The following is a 17775-nucleotide window of genomic DNA, read 5'->3' on the forward strand; positions in this document are numbered from 1 at the left end:
TGTTATTTGTGTGCGGGGAAGGACACACATTAACAATTTGCATGTGTAGAATGGAATTTTCCACTCCAACAGTTAGAAGTTGATCGTGCTTCCGTTTGCGGTCTTTCTGTTACGCGGGTGATCTGTTCGGACGTTATCACTGAAAAGGTGAGTTTTATTTTGTTTTAGTCTTGCAGTATAAGGCAATAGAATGTTTCTTTTTCATTTTGCTTTCATATTTCGTAGTGTTTGCGTATTTTTGGCCAATATTTTGCAACCATGGTCAATTTAGATTGAACTTTTGATAGAATCTATGGCCAGTCATTTTGCCCCGCCCCCGCCTCGCGCTCCGTCCGGTGCGGTAATGATGTCCCATTGCTCGCGCGCCGCAGCAGAGACCCGCGCGGCCTTCAGCCGGTACAGTCGCTGTTCTTTTACCAGTGCCGTTATTCTCAGCTTTCCGGTGTGTTCTTGATTTTTCCATTGTGTCCTATTTCGCCATATCAAATCCCCAAACTGTATCATATTATTCATATTTAAGTGAATAATCAATTCAGTCATTGCTTGGCTTAAAAATGCCAAGTTATCAAAAAGAGGAAATTTATTCAATATTTTCACTCATCTGTGAAGGAGGGGCTTTAATTCTTCATGATGGAGTTATTTTATATGGAAATCAATTTTACAAAAGCATTTGAATTGTAATCAAAAAAATGTTCCACAGTGGAGGCCAGATAAAGCAAGATACTATCTTTATTCTTATTAAACATGACAAAAGAAACACTGAGTGTTGGGTAAATGCAAAAAAAAAAAAAGGAAAATTTATTTTTTGACCATAATGTCCCAAATGAGCGACCAGTTTCTGAGACGGACCCATATTAGTGTATTATTATTATGATGATGATGATGATGATGATGGCCGGGCAGCGCGTCTCGCTGGAACAGACATGTCAAAAGATGTCTTTATTTCTTATGGCCAAAAGTATGTGGACACCTGACCATCACACCAATGTGTGGGTCTTCCCTAAACGGTTGCTGGAAGCACCAAATTATTCAGTGCCTTTGTAGGCTGTAGAATTAAGATTTTTCCCCTTAACTGGAACCATGTTCAGACTGTCAGTTCAAATGGGTGTGGGTTGGTTTTTTTTTTTGCATATCCGATCTGAATCTGATCTTTCTGATTGACTGTCCACATTATATTTTGTAAGTGATCCGATCTGTGCGTCCGTTTGACAATCCTCAATTTCAGTCTTACTCACATTGGTTGCTATAGTAATGACTTTGCCCCTTGAAGTACTTGACATAATTGACATAAACCAAAAACAGAGGGTGATGAAATGAGCCTCTTTGTTTTACCACATGGCAACATGGAGCTGCGGTGCAGATGTTGTACAGACCACGAGGCAGTATGAGAGATGGAGGAGTCTTGCCTGCTCTGCTTTTAGTGCACCCGTCACCGCCAGCATCACTGTCCAGCATGCAGTGTGGTGGCGGCTCATGGGGAAGATGGATCTCATGACTGGCCCATGGAGAAGATGACATTTCTGTTGAACACGTGTTGAAGTTGGCTCTGACTACGACCTACAACTGCTTAACAGCTTCCCTCTACCACCAAACCAGCACGGTTCCTTCCTGTATGCGTGATTGTAAAAGTGAACATTACATGGCCTCGAAAGTCATAAGCAAGTCAGACTTAAACGGATTTGGATCCTATGTGAAACCACATACGAATGCGGCTTGAAATGGATTTGTGGTCGGATTCCAGTCGGACACGTACATAAATTTGGATTTGGACTCTACGGTCCGGACATCGCCTTAGAGGCCCGAACGTGTTCCAACATGACAATGCCCATGTGCACAAAGCAAAATCCATGAAGATGTGGTTTTCTGAGGTTGGAGCTAAAGAACTTGAGTGTCCAGCACAGAGCCCTGACCTCAACATCGCTGAACTGGAACGCTGACTGCACCCCAGGCCTCCTCACCCAACGTCACCTAATAATGCTCTTGTGGCTGAATGAACACACATCGCCACTGCCACACTCAAATCTATTGGAAAGTCTTCCAAGAAGAGTGGCGATTCTTATAACAAAAGGGGAAGGGAATCGGTATTACTGACCTTGGATTTGGAATGGGTTGTTCAGTACTCGGGTGTCCACATACTTTTGGCCATAGTGTGTTCTGTGAGAAAAGAGATCTGTGCTGATTTTCTATTTTCTTTCACTGAACCTAAACTGAAGCCAAGTACCGGTTGGTGTGAAATGCAGAATAATAAACTACGGAAGACATTTAAAAGGACACTTGAGTGGCTCTAGGTACGTTAGAGTTCCCAACCCACAAAAATATGATGGGGACCTGCAAGTGTATGGCCTGAAAACAAGCGACTATAATAAAAGGTCAGAACAGTTTGCATGAATAGGTGTTCATGGTTGGCATGTAACGTTTGATGCGACAACCATGCGTAGTGTGAAGACACTGCCGTCCCGTGCAAATCGAATCGTTACTCCAGCAACACTACAGAACAGACCTGAACTTGTACCTGATGGTGCTTTAGGGCCCGTTTACACGAGGACGCTGTCGGGTAAAAACGACTAAATATTTTATCGGAAGTGCCTTTCGTCTACACGGGGACGGCGTTTCCGAGGCTGAAAAACGGAAAAAATTGAAAACGCCTTCCAGAGTGGATAAGTTAAAAACAGCCCCCGTTGCATATCCGTCTAAACTACCCAATACGCCAAACTCTGCTCGGATCTGCTCACGTCGGGTACGCGTTTACGTCATACATATGTCATATACTGTACATGCCAGCCCGGGAAGTAAGAAAGTAAGTAAAAAAGTAAGAGCATGTCTGATTACATCGATCCAACGGACCTTCAAGCTGCTCTGGCAGCTTTAATAAACGTCCAGGAGACCTTCGAACATCTATACCGAATCTGCACATATACCGTTAATGAACAGAGGCGGGTATAGTATGCTCTTACTTTTTTACTTTCTTTCTTACCATAGCCAGAGTAGTCAAAGTTTTCGCGGCGCAGATGTGCAGATCAGACAAGACGGAAGACGTTGCGCATGCGTGCAGACATAGCGGAGGTCTTTCACAGCACCACCTAGCCGCCTGGCACGCACATCCAATTGAATTCCACTCATTTATGCGTCACCGTATAGACGCAGATTTCCTCCTTGAAAACGGTCGTGTAGACGCGGAAAAAAGTGAGAACGAAAACGGACTTTTGCGTTTTTGTTTCAGACCGTCCCCGTGTAAAGCGAGCCTTAGTTTAATTAGCATTGACCCGACAAAGTGTTCTCGGTAGTCGATATTTTTTTAAAGGTGCAGTAGTCTTCATTCATTCATTCATTACTTGTAAAAAAAACAAACAAACAAACATGGAAGCAGGGCTCGACATGAACTTTTTTTTTTTTTAAATCCACTTGTCCAGTTGGACAAGCAGCAAGGTTTTTCACTTGTCCTGACCATAACCTTTTTATTATCACTATGTATTTACTATTTCAATGAAAGGAAAGCCATTATCTGCTTTTTGATAAACTTTGTTACAGTTATGATGATCATTATGCGTTCATGATTTTTTTTTTTTTTTTTCCTCCACTAAAACTCAAACTTTAGCTGTAACAATAAACAAAAACTATCCAAAGCCCCATTATGGTGCATGTATTGTTGCAACCCATTACCTGTTCTGCAGTTTTAAGAGTTAGACTCACCCAAATTCAAAGCTTCTGGAGGAAATAAAGTTAAATCTTGATTGATCCAGTAAAACATGAAGTATAAATTAATTTAAAGAAATGAAACTGAAAGAAAACAAGTTGGACATGATAAGAACAGAATGGAATAGAATGCCTTTGTCACTGCACAAACGTACAACGAAATGTTAGTTCATCATAGGAGAGCAAAGCCGCTGTGTACAAGTGCGCCACCACTCTTGGGCACATCAGTCCATGGCCGCCCCACGTTAACCTAACCTGCATGTCTTTGGACTGTGGGGGAAACCGGAGCACCCGGAGGAAACCCACGCAGACACGGGGAGAACATGCAAACTCCACACAGAAAGGCCCCTGTCAGCTGCTGGGCTAGAACCCAGAACCTTCTTGCTGTGAGGCGACAGCGCTAACCACTGTGCCGCCAAAGCTGACAGAATCCCGTTGTGAATGAAAACAAAGCGTAAGTGAGTTCGGTACTGTCACAAAATTCCCGCGAAATACTTTACGACATTTGTGATGGTTAATGTCTCATCTCATTATCTGTAGCCACTTTATCCTGTTCTACAGGGTCGCAGGCAAGCTGGAGCCTATCCCAGCTGACTACAGGCGAAAGGCGGGGTACACCCTGGACAAGTCGCCAGGTCATCACAGGGCTGACACATAGACACAGACAACCATTCACACTCACATTCACACCTACGGTCAATTTAGAGTCACCAGTTAACCTAACCTGCATGTCTTTGGACTGTGGGGGAAACCGGAGCACCCGGAGGAAACCCACGCGGACACGGGGAGAACATGCAAACTCCGCACAGAAAGGCACTCGCCAGCCACGGGGCTCGAACCCGGACCTTCTTGTTGTGAGGCGACAGCGCTAACCACTACACCACCGTGCCACCCGATGGTTAATGTGTACCACACGAAATAAAAATACAATGAATGTCCAAATGAGAAAAAGATTCGCCACAGATATTTATTTTGAGGTATTTGATCGCCATTTTGATTAATTCAAAGTCTAATAATCTCTAATTAGATATTACGACGTGGTTATTTTTATACACACACCTGCTGTACTCAGCTTCCCCGGAATTTCGTAAATGATAACACCGCTGGATCACTGAGGGGAGTGAACTAGTTTTGTTGGAACTTTATTGATCTAACTCTTGAATAATTACTATAAAAATTGATTTTCAACAAATATTCAACTCGTCCTGTCGGACAGGGAGATGCGAATTTGACTTGCCCAGACCAAACATTTGATTGTCCCGTCCACTCGGACTAGCGTTAATGTCAAGCCCTGAGAAAATCTGTAGCACATGATCAAATACAATACATTAAGCTGTGGCTTGAGCAAAAGTGGATTTAGTGACTGAGATAACCCCTTTAGAAACCTGACCTCCACTCCAGAATACTTACTTGTTCGTATGGACCTCCTGTCGGCCATTTTATAAACACTATACGAGGTACTGTAGATCCTGGGGGCAGAGCTTTGCAAATAGGGGCTTGAATTAGTCAAATATCGACCCCACCTAACCATTTGAGACCTAATACTGGGGGCTAATTCATTAAAATACTTTTGCCTAATGCACCTTCTTAAATTCTAAAAAAAAAATTTTTTAAATTGACTGAGGATTAGACTGTCTGTGATTTTTGTACAAGTTTGCCGAGTTCCTTAAGACCACCAAGTAGCTTAATTTTGCTCCTCCTGCTACTATTTTTCCACCTGTTGTATCAGTTTGTGGAAGACTATGAGCCTACGAAAGCAGACAGCTACAGGAAGAAGGTAGTCCTTGATGGAGAGGAGGTTCAGATCGACATTCTGGATACAGCAGGTCAAGAAGACTATGCGGCCATTAGGGACAACTACTTCCGCAGTGGAGAGGGCTTCCTCTGCGTCTTCTCCATCACCGAGCTGGAATCATTTGCTGCGACTGCTGACTTCAGGTAGAGTAACCTTGTACAGGAGCGCTGTACCTGAGCATGCTCCATTAACACTGAAATATGAATGATGGTGAGGCTGTGCTGAGCATTACCCGCCCCTGTGCAGAGAGCAGATCCTGCGCGTGAAGGAGGACGAGAACGTACCCTTCCTTCTGGTGGGGAATAAATCGGACCTGGAGGACAGGAGACAGGTGAGCGCGGACGAGGCTAAGAGTCGAGCTGAGCAGTGGGGCGTGTGCTACGTGGAAACGTCAGCCAAAACCCGTGCCAACGTGGACAAGGTCAGTGTTCTGTGATGGAGGACGAACTGAGACTCGAAAGCACCTGACCAATAAGAGTAATTTCGGGTCAGGAGTATAGACTTGAGGGATGGTGATTTTGAAAACAAAGCCATGTTAAAATGTCTCAAGCCTCGTTTAAACACTCGAGAAGCACCAAGTTTGGTCAGATGAGTGTATATGATTGATTTTAGAACTAAAACTCATCTTGAAATTATTGCTAGTGTGAAAACGGGGTTAAAAATATAATCAAAATTCTGCAAAGGAAGAAACGGCAGGCTTTTTTTTTTTTTTTTAAATATTTACAGGACCACTCAATTTGGGCGACACCTTCTAATAGAGCCCTGCACTCCCGCGGGAGTCCCGTGGGACCCGACGCAAAGCAGTGCGGCGCGGGACAAATTTTGAAAGCTCATTGCGGGCGGGAGGGGGAGTGCACGATGCGGGCGGGAGAGGTGATGAGCTGCAGTCCCGCTAACTAAAAACGTGTTTAAAATAAAATTTATAAATTATTAATTTATGTCTATATAATTTGTGCTGGATATTTTATTTGGCATTAATAAAAACATTTTAAGATGCCTAAATTTGCGGATGTGGTCTAATCTCGCGTACGTTTCCGATTCCTTTCCGCTCTTCCGTGTTTGAGATCTCCGATCATGGCAGAAGAGCAGAGCTCCTCTAGTGAAGCTCACAATGGGTATCTCTGTAAAGCCTCAGCTGCGCATGCCGCCTGGCAACGCGCACCCTCGCTATGTGCGCTAGGTGAAGGATCGGTCAGTGGAGAGCTCAGCTAAGCTCAGCATGTTTAATTCCCCAAGCCAATGACAAGAACTTTCGTGAGAAATAACGCGAACGTCTGCATCATGCGGGATTTGCGGGCGGGAGCGGGACAAAATATGGCAGGCAGGAGCGGGACTGAAAATCATAATTCTTTGCGGGAGCGGGACTGCACAATGCAGGAGTGGGCCTGAAAATTCTGTCCCGCGGAGACCTCTGCCTTCTAATTCAATGTTTTTTCTTTATTGTTATTAATTAAGACACTACTTCATGTCTGTAAGCCATGATGGATGTCGTTTCTCTTTACTTAGTTGAGCGGTTCTTGACATAATATGGATTACTACAGTTGTGGAATAGGGCTTATTATTATTATTATTATTTACTGTTTGATCTCAAGTGCATTAAAAATACAAGAATTTGCACTAATTAACTTTTGACGAGGCACCTGTTAATTGAAAAGCATTCCAGGTGACTACCTCATGAAGCTGGTTAAGATGACGCCAATAGTGTACAAAGCGTCATCAAGGTAAACGGTGGCTGTGCTGACGAATCTAAAATATGAAACGTGTTAATACTTTTTTGTTTACTGCATAATTCCATATAATATGTTCCATTTGTTATTTCATAGTTTTGATGTCTTCAGTATTGTCCTCCAATCTAGAAAATGGCCAAAAGCCTGTGAATGAGTAGGGGTGTACAAACTTTTGACTGGTCCTGTAAGTATGTGCCCCAGAGCCACAACTCCAGATATAGAGAGAGAAATACAGGGATGTGATTTTTCCGCGAATTCGCGGAATTCCGCTTTTTTCATCTCAAAACTTGAAGAAAAATTTTTTTCCGTCATTGAGATGAAACGAGCAGTGTTGCCAGATACTGCTGACGTTTTCCAGCCCAAAATATGTTCAAAACTCGCCGAAATGCACTTAAAACCGCCCAATCTGGCAACCGCCCAATCTGTTACAGAGCGATGGGCCAATCACGTACCTCGTTTCAAACGAGGTACGTGATTGGCCCATCGCTCTGTAACAACCAATGAACGCGCTTGTCAGATAGCTGTATGCAAGCTCGCTTCAAACAAAGAGTTGAAAGATGGCAGCCTCCGTGATCGAACGTAAAGATGCAAATCGAGTCAAAGAAATCGACAGAATAGTGAAGAACAAGTTCCGCTGGGAATGGTTGGAGAAAGAGGTTGCTACAGACGTTGGACATAAGACTGTGAGACATTTGTTCAGCGATTTCGTTCTGAACACTGGAGTTATGATTATCCTTAAGTGAGTGAACACTGCAATAAGTTGTGAATATCCTTAAGTGAGTGAACACTGGGGTTGTGAATATCCTTAAGTGAATGAACACTGTGGAGTTATGATTATCCTTTGGTGAGTGAACACTAAGGGGCGGCACGGTGGTGTAGTGGTTAGCGCTGTCACCTCACAGCAAGAAGGTCCTGGGTTCGAGCCCCGTGGCCGGCGAGGGCCTTTCTGTGCGGAGTTTGCATGTTCTCCCCGTGTCCGCGTGGGTTTCCTCCGGGTGCTCCGGTTTCCCCCACAGTCCAAAGACATGCAGGTTAGGTTAACTGGTGACTCTAAATTGAGCGTAGGTGTGAATGTGAGTGTGAATGGTTGTCTGTGTCTATTGCCGCTTTTCCACTACAAACGCGGCTGAGTTGGGCTGAGCCGTGCCGTGCTGAGTCGAGCTGAGTCGAGCTGAGTGGGGCTGTTGGAGTTGCATTTTGACTACAACCGCGCTGAACCGTGCTGGCTGGAAGTGGGTGGACACATTGGGTGGAGTTAGCGAAAGTGGGTGGACGTCACGTGATGTCATTAGGCGGCGCAAACAGTGACATCAGTGACCTTTTAAGCGGTAGTCTCACGACCCGGAGAGTAAACAATAAACATGGAGGACATGGAGTCGTTAGTGTTGCTGGTCTTGGTGCTGTGGCTTGTTGTCACCGACAACGCCAACAGATACTGGCAAGAGCGTATAGATGAGGCGAGGCGCATAAGGCTTCATAATTCTCGTAGTTCGTAATTCTCCTTCTTCCGGGTTTACGGCGTTTACAGATCCCAGCGTGCTCGCGGGGCGTGTGTGGGCATGTGAGGACACTCCTCCTCACCAATCAGTGCACAGGGGAGTGTCTGCTCACGCCCCCAGCCTCACTCAGCTCGGTTTGGCTCGCTTCAGCCCCACTCCAAAACGGTGCGAGTTTTGGGGGCTGAGCAGGGCTGAAGCGAGCTGAGTCGTGCTGTTCTTAGATAGTCGAAACGCGAGCCGTGTCAGTCAGGCTGAAGTGAGCTGAAAAAGGGTAGTGGAAAAGGGCCATAAGTGTCAGCCCTGCGATGACCTGGCGACTTGTCCAGGGTGTACCCCGCCTTTCGCCCGTAGTCAGCTGGGATAGGCTCCAGCTTGCCTGCGACCCTGTAGAAGGATAAAGCGGCTACAGATAATGAGATGAGATGAGTGAACACTATAGAGTTATGTATATGAAGTTGACATTGCTAGAGTAGAAACTGCAGAAAAAAAGTGACTGATATGCTGGAACTGGACATGGATGTTAGCATCTTTTTTTCTTTGAGAGTTCCTGAAGACTTGTGGATGAATTCTTATGTTGCATCATGTTTGTTTGAAAAGGCACATTTAGCTTTGTTCAACTTCTACAGTAATTGAAAGTATAAATTTTGTTTTTCCTTATACAATTTTCTATTTATTCTAATGCAGATGATTTAATTTAGAATGACATTTTTAGGTTTCATGTTTTGGCTTTTTGTCAGTTAAGAATCATTGAATTTACTATCGGGGCTCAGAGTTGCATGTTGACTATTAAATTGGCTTGAATTTGTTAATCATGACAAGTTTTTTCTTGTGTGTTTGCTTGCCATTTTAGTACAATTTTTAAGTCAGAAAACCCCAGAACCCCGGCTAAAATTTTCAGATAATTTCACCAGCCCCAAATCACATCCCTGGAAATAACATTTGAATTGAGATTTTCTCACTTCTATGCAGATTACTTACGACATGGTACAATGGCGAATCCAAATGATTGGATGTAGTGAACGCCTCAGACCAATCCCAGCAGTCCTACAGCACAGAGACGCGCCTCTCCTCTCCCCACTTTCACTCCTACATGCCCTCTTCGCTGCTCATAAATGGAAAAGCTGTGGTCTCGTTATATTCATTTATGCCCTGTGTCTGAAATCGCTCACTCGTTCACGGCTCCCTATATAGGGAATTACTGTATAGAGGACTATACAGTGAGCTCATTGGTAAAATGAGGGGAAAAAAAACATTTTCGGACATTAGTCCGTCGCGCTGGTATTTACGTCATTATTGTTGCACGATTAAAACATGCCAGATCAGTCGGCCGACGGGTTTTCAAAATAATAAATACCATACATGCGTGTGTTTTTGTGATTTAAATCCATATTATACTGAGCGCATTTCCCACGTTTAATAAATACAAAGTCCCTGCATCTTTCAGTTCTTTTAAATCAAGGCTGAATACTTTCTTCTTTGCCGCTGCCTTTTATTAAATCAAATTTAAGACTTTTAATTTGATTTCTTTCAGCGCGACCGCAATGCATGATGGGATATATTGCTTGGTTAGTGACCATTGGTTGTACGCTACTTTTCGTGATGCATTGTGGGATACTTTGAGTGCACTATATAGGGTGCAAATAATCCTCACTAAAGTTTCAGACAGCACTACAAAATGGCGTCCTCGCTATATAGTGAGTAGGGAGTGATTTCGGACACAGGGCCGGTCTCTGTTTATTTTAAAATGCGTTTTCCCATTTTCTCCCCAATACAGTCCCGCCCATTATCTAACTTTTCTCCTGTGACTTTACCTCAAATAACCAGGCAGGGTGAAAGCTAATGGTGCTTCCTCTGAGATACATGAAACCAACACCTGCACCTTTTCGAACTGCTGCTCGTGCTTTGTCCCAGAACAGCATGACGTACTTGAAGGAAAGTGCTGTCGTCCCTGTTCTGCATGCCGGAGATCAGATAGCACAGATTGGTTAGTGCACTGAGATTGACAGAGAAGAGTGCGTAGATCACCCCTTAAACCCATTAGACACCATTAGACAAATTATTATAATAGTGGGATGAAATATTGCATTTCCTGCATGATGATTGAACAAACGAGATATAATTCTGCATAAAGGGGGAAGAGTGTGATGGATGTAAGACACGAGCAATCTACAACCCCGATTCCAAAAAAGTTGGGACAAAGTACAAATTGTAAATAAAAACGGAATGCAATGATGTGGAAGTTTCAAAATTCCGTATTATATTCTGAATAGAACATCGATGACATAACAAATGTTTAAACTGAGAAAATGTATCATTTAAAGAGAAAAATTAGGTGATTTTTAAATTTCATGACAGCAACACATCTCAAAAAAGTTGGGACAAGGCCATGTTTACCACTGTGAGACATCCCCTTTTCTCTTTACAACAGTCTGTAAACGTCTGGGGACTGAGGAGACAAGTTGCTCAAGTTTAGGGATAGGAATGTTAATCCATTCTTGTCTAATGTAGGATTCGAGTTGCTCAACTGTCTTAGGTCTTTTTTGTCGTATCTTCCGTTTTATGATGCGCCAAATGTTTTCTATGGGTGAAAGATCTGGACTGCAGGCTGGCCAGTTCAGTACCCGGACCCTTCTTCTACACAGCCATGATGCTGTAATTGATGCAGTATGTGGTTTGGCATTGTCATGTTGGAAAATGCAAGGTCTTCCCTGAAAGAGACGTCGTCTGGGTGGGAGCATATGTTGCTCTAGAACCTGGATATACCTTTCAGCATTGATGGTGTCTTTCCAGATGTGTAAGCTGCCCATGCCACACGCACTAATGCAACCCCATACCATCAGAGATGCAGGCTTCTGAACTGAGCGCCGATAACAACTTGGGTCGTCCTTCTCCTCTTTAGTCCGAATGACACGGCGTCCCTGATTTCCATAAAGAACTTCAAATTTTGATTCGTCTGACCACAGAACAGTTTTCCACTTTGCCACAGTCCATTTTAAATGAGCCTTGGCCCAGAGAAGACGTCTGCGCTTCTGGATCATGTTTAGATATGGCTTCTTCTTTGAACTATAGAGTTTGAGCTGGCAACGGCGGATGGCACGGTGAATTGTGTTCACAGATAATGTTCTCTGGAAATATTCCTGAGCCCATTTTGTGATTTCCAATACAGAAGCATGCCTGTATGTGATGCAGTGGCGTCTAAGGGCCCGAAGATCACGGGCACCCAGTATGGTTTTCCGGCCTTGACCCATACGCACAGAGATTCTTCCAGATTCTCTGAATCTTTTGATGATATTATGCACTGTAGATGATATGTTCAAACTCTTTGCAATTTTACACTGTCGAACTCCTTTCTGATATTGCTCCACTATTTGTCGGCGCAGAATTAGGGGGATTGGTGACCCTCTTCCCATCTTTACTTCTGAGAGCCGCTGCCGCTCCAAGATGCTCTTTTTATACCCAGTCATGTTAATGACCTATTGCCAATTGACCTAATGAGTTGCAATTTGGTCCTCCAGCTGTTCCTTTTTTGTACCTTTAACTTTTCCAGCCTCTTATTGCTCCTGTCCCAACTTTTTTGAGATGTGTTGCTGTCATGAAATTTCAAAATGTCTCACTTTCGACATTTGATATGTTGTCTATGTTCTATTGTGAATACAATATCAGTTTTTGAGATTTGTAAATTATTGCATTCCGTTTTTATTTACAATTTGTACTTTTGTCCCAACTTTTTTTGGAATCGGGGTTGTACAAAACATTTCTTGTAAAAACTAAAATGCTTCAGGAAGAAATGCAGTACAGTATAGGAAATGCAGAAGACAGTAAAGGTATGAAAAGCATCAGTTTTATAAAGAGACCTCTACCTTATCTTGAACGTTCCTTCAGGGACCTTACTGGACTCACTTAATAAGCGAGTTTATTTGTAGATCAATCAGACATGAAGGAAAAATTATTACAGATATTTCTTGGCAGTAAAGGTCATTGTTGCATTTCAGCTGACAGTCATGTGACAGTATTGCTAACTTAGATATATTTAACAATTATTCCACGAAATCGGGTCATACATGAGCTGATCGCCGACGAGGCACGTAGCACCGAGTCGGCTATAAGCCATGTATGATATGAGTGAGTGGAATAACTGTTTTATTCTATCCACGTTCACTGGATTTTGAGAAACGGAGCATTTTTATTTTTTGCAAATTCGATAAATAAAAACGTACGTACGACAGTCATTTTCGCTTAGCGGACACATGACAAATTGCATAGTAAAATATTCAAATTTTATTTTTCTTTGAGTGTTTGAATTTTATTTATTTTTATTTTTTATTTTTTTAAAGACTGGTTCAACAAATTTTAATGCTTAAAGATGAACATAAAGAGGCGGCACGGTGGTGTAGTGGTTAGCGCTGTCGCCTCACAGCAAGAAGGTCCGGGTTCGAGCCCCGTGGCCGGCGAGGGCCTTTCTGTGTGGAGTTTGCATGTTCTCCCCGTGTCCGCATGGGTTTCCTCCGGGTGCTCCGGTTTCCCCCACAGTCCAAAGACATGCAGGTTAGGTTAACTGGTGACTCTAAATTGAGCGTAGGTGTGAGTGTGAATGGTTGTCTGTGTCTATGTGTCAGCCCTGTGATGACCTGGCGACTTGTCCAGGGTGTACCCCGCCTTTCGCCCGTAGTCAGCTGGGATAGGCTCCAGCTTGCCTGCGACCCTGTAGAACAGGATAAAGCGGCTACAGATAATGAGATGAGATGAACATAAACCGGTGAAATGACAGTAGCAATTTGTGAAAAATGCTGTAATACAGTAATTCTTGAAAAATAAAAAAAACTTATTTTTCTTTTTTTTTGGGGGGGGGGGTTATTTCGTCCTCGTTTGGTTCAGCAACACGTGCTGCCATTTTGTTTTTCTCTACTCATTGTATATGAGCTGATATCCTAGTAGTAGAGTAGCCAATCAGAGTGTGTGATTGCTCATATCCAGTGAATGTGGATGGATATATCTATATTTTTGGCGCTTGTCTTTTCAGGTGTTCTTCGACTTGATGAGAGAAATCCGTGCCAGGAAGATGGAGGAAAGCAAGGAGAAGAATGGGAAGAAGAAAAGGAAAAGTCTGGCCAAGAGAATTCGAGAGAGATGTTGCATTTTATAGTAAAAAAAAAAAAAAGTGCTTTAACAATCATTGCCATGCTCTTCCCTTATGTTTTAAATATGTAAATATGTCTCTTCCGTATTTCGCCTCACAGCCAGCTAATCCTGGCGGGTGTGTGGGGTGTGCAGCGTTGTCACGGTGATTGTGCGTCAGAGCCGGAGTTGCTTTTGCCTCAGGTGAAGCTTCTAGGAACTCTTTCTCACTTTGCACCATGTGTTCGTTGTTTTGTTATGTACCAGAAATCCACATCTTGTGGAGTGTCTGTCTTTTGTTGGCACTAGTCACATTTCAGATTGCTGTCAATCCAAACAGAGATTTTTACAGGTTCAGCACAAACCCCAGGATCCTGCTGCTCGATTAAAATCCTGAACTGGAACCAGCAGGTCAGAAAACGTGGACCACTCGTGTAAACTACGACCGCTGTTTTGGATTCAGGTCTATTGCGTCTGGGATATTTGCTCACTTTTTTTTGTGAAAAGAGGTCAAATAACCCACCAGGCCTTGAGCTGCCTTAGACAGAATGAAATCCGATGGAAATAAGTCTCTAACGGGCCATTGTGTGTCCTTGTTGTGAAAACATTTTAACTTTGCATAAAATTTAAATATATTGTTCTATTTAAAATGGTGTGACCTGATTGGCTGTCAGTTGGGATTAATTGTTGCTATTTACATTCAAAGCACAGTAACATCTTTGGGTTAATAGCTAGCAAACGCCTACACTTATGAACTACCCTACAAGACGCTAGTCGTGTGTACGGTTAGGGTTCGGGTTATAATTTCCCCCTTTATTTAATTTTATGCTTTTTGCTAAGCTATGAGAAATGTGAATTAGAAACAGGAAGTTGCTTGTGAAGCATATTTAGGCCATTTGACTTCCTGATGCCTTGATGTCCAATGTGAATGTGAAGCTCCATATTCAGCCTTTTAATCAAGTGTAGGATTGGAGCAGTAGTTTGCAGGGAAGGCCACTTACCCTGTGTAACATTGATTTGAAACTGTTAACACTGTGCAGGGCTTTATTACACTACGTTCAGACTGCAACCCGAAACGACCCGTATCCGATTTGTTGTGAAATCCGATTTTTTTCTTAGGCCGTTCACATTACCAATTATATGAGACTTGTATGCGATCTCCAGTATGAACGGAAAACGACCCAAAAGTGTCCCGCATGCGCAAATTGACACGTAATAAGCACATCTACGTAATACGTAAACAACAACAAAAAAAAGCGTCGTCCGCCATTGTTGTTGTTTTCCACCAAAGAGGCGGGATTAGCCAACGCAGAATAGTGACGTTTGTCTCTTGTTGATGACGTGTAGGTCGCATGAATGCGACCTGTCCGGTCAAACTGCAGTCGCATGTGAAAATAACGGATATGCACCGGAATTAGGACCACATATCCAAGCGGCCTGGGTCGCATGTGAAAAAAATCGGATCTGTGTCGTTCAGATTGTCAATAACAAATCGGATACAGGTCGCATATGGGCAAAAAAATCGGATATGGGTCGTTTCAGGGTGCAGTCTGAACGTAGTCTTAGTGTGAGGTTTTTTTTTTTTTTCCAATTTGTTCTCTGCCATATCATCAGAGACGCAATTTACAAAAAAAAAAAGTTCTGACTAATGCTGATGCCGTGTGAAATACTACAACAATGTTTGTCTTTTTCTGTGCGGTTTGTGAAGTGGCTGTTGTGTGCTTTTTATTCTTTTTTTTTGACAAATTGCATCAAAACACTTTACTGAGTAAGGTTTGTTTTAAATGCCATTGTTTTTACTGATGAAAGAATGACTGATTTTATTTTAGACATTTTTTTAAAATGTTACTTTCAGTACACTCCTACACCGATCAGCCATAAACTTAAAACTACTGACGGGTGACTAACATTGATTATCTCATTACAATGGCACCTGTCAAGGGGTGAGATATATTTTGCAGCAAGAGAACAGTCAGTTCTTGAAGTTGATGTGTTGGAAGCAGGAAAAATGGGCAAGCGTAAGGATCTGAGTGACTTTGACAAGGGCCAAATAGTGATTGCTAGATGTCTGGGTCTGAGCATCTCCAAAATGGCACACCTTGTGGGGTGTTCCCGGTATACAGCGGTTAGTACCTACCAAAAGTGGCCCAAAGAAGGACAACCAATGAAGTGGTGACAAGGTCATTGATGCGTGTGGGGAATGAAGGCTAACCCGTCTGGGTCGATCCAACAGAAGCGTTACTGTAGGACAAATTGCTCTGACACTGGGCACGTGAGCTTCAGAACTGGACCTGGTGGCCTGGTCTGATGAATCATGTTTTCTTTCATATCACGTGGAGAGCTGGGTGCATGCGCTTGGCTTACTTGGGGAAGAAATGGCACCAAGGTTCACTATGGCAAGCCAAGCTGGTGGTGGCAGTGTGATGTTCTGCTGGGAAACCTTGTATCCTGGCATTCATGTGGATGTTACTTTGACACGGACCACCTACCCTAAACATGGTTTCAAACCAAGTACATCCCTTCATGGCAACGGCATTCCCTGATGGCAGTGGCCTCTTTCAGCAGGATAATGCGCCCTGCCACACTTCAGATATTGTTCAGGAACATAACAAATGGTTCAAGGTGTTGACTTGGCATCCAAATTTCACAGATCTCTATCTAATGTGGGATGTGCTGGAAAAAACAAGTCCAATCCATGGAGTCCTCACCTCACAACTTGCAGGACTTGAAGGATCTGTCTTGGTGCCAGATACCGCAGCACACCTTCAGAGGTCTTGTGGAGTTCACGCCTCTGTGTCCACTGTTCTGGTAGCACAAAAAGGACCGACACACAATCAAGCAGGTGGTTTTCATGTTCTGGCTGATTAGTGTACTGTTTTTTTCTTTCGTTATTATACCTCTTTTGTTAAAATGCGCCAACGTGCAGTTTGCTTAATTTACCAAAACTCTCCGATTTAAGTGTCGTGAAGGTCAAGGCTCGATGTGTTAGCTCTCACTTTCAAAATGTGCTGTGAAATAAGAATCATAACTCCACTCCTCTATCTTTCAGTAAATCGAGCTGTAAACTCTAACAAAAGCCAGGCATGTGTTCTGCAAATGGACAAGTGGCACTAAAGGTTGGAGATGATGCAAACACGTTGTTACTGGGTGTGATTTTTTTTTTTTTTTTAAATATATAAAGAGAAATGGAACTGGTTTATAAAAACAATCTGAAACCTGGGAGACTCGAAGCAAACCATTTTGTAAAATTGCCGTTGGAAATCAATGGAGAATTATACCAGTAACTACCATGATGCTATTTATGGCGACTCGTAGTTCACCGTTAATAACGGTATCAAACGTTGAACTGTAACTTTAAAGTATGGAAGGGTAGTGAGCGATAACCCTGGTGAGCTTTTGTAGCAAATTTATTTAGCTCTGCTTTGCTTGCTTACTTACTAATCCTGTCAATGGTGCTAATTTTTTGCTTATTTGCAACGGCTCACTTGTCTGTTCATGTGTGTGCAAGCGTGTGCACTTTTTTTTTCCTTTTTTTTTTTAAATCATATAAATGGTGTACATGCCCATACAAATTATTATATTGAATTTAATACAATCCAATTTCATTAATGTATAGACTGGTTCAAATGTTTGTGTAATACACTCATCTACCTTGTATTTGACAGGAATTTGACATTCCCATTTGTAGCAACAGTGAAGATAAGCTTTTTTGCATTTGCCATTTTTAAAAGGTTTCATTAGTTTCTTTCTAATTCTATGTTTGCATTTCTGTTCTTCCAACATTCATTTTCTGTCAAAAGCCATTGCATATGAATACATAGACCAAATTTTTATTAATCACATGAGTTTGCAGTTTATGAAAGGTGTGTGTGTGGGGGGGGGCTTCTAATGTGACACTTCCAAATGATTTACATGTTATGTCTCACTTTATAGGTTTACAAATGAA

The 17775-nt window shown here is 42.8% G+C and overlaps 1 protein-coding gene across 1 annotated transcript in view; it reads left to right on the forward strand.

The window, feature by feature from the left end:
- The window catches only part of ralaa (v-ral simian leukemia viral oncogene homolog Aa (ras related)), an 86784-nt gene extending 69340 nt beyond the window's left edge, over positions 1-17444 (forward strand). Inside the window, exons 3-5 of the mRNA XM_060922473.1 lie at positions 5423-5631; positions 5735-5909; positions 13735-17444. Of these exons, the coding sequence (XP_060778456.1) occupies positions 5423-5631; positions 5735-5909; positions 13735-13857 (507 nt within the window). The 3' untranslated portion in view covers positions 13858-17444. The remainder of the gene's footprint in view (positions 1-5422; positions 5632-5734; positions 5910-13734) is intronic.
- The last annotated feature ends 331 nt before the right edge of the window (positions 17445-17775 follow it).

Source organism: Neoarius graeffei, chromosome 5 (assembly GCF_027579695.1).
Source record: "Neoarius graeffei isolate fNeoGra1 chromosome 5, fNeoGra1.pri, whole genome shotgun sequence".
Classification (NCBI taxonomy): Eukaryota; Metazoa; Chordata; class Actinopteri; order Siluriformes; family Ariidae; genus Neoarius; species Neoarius graeffei.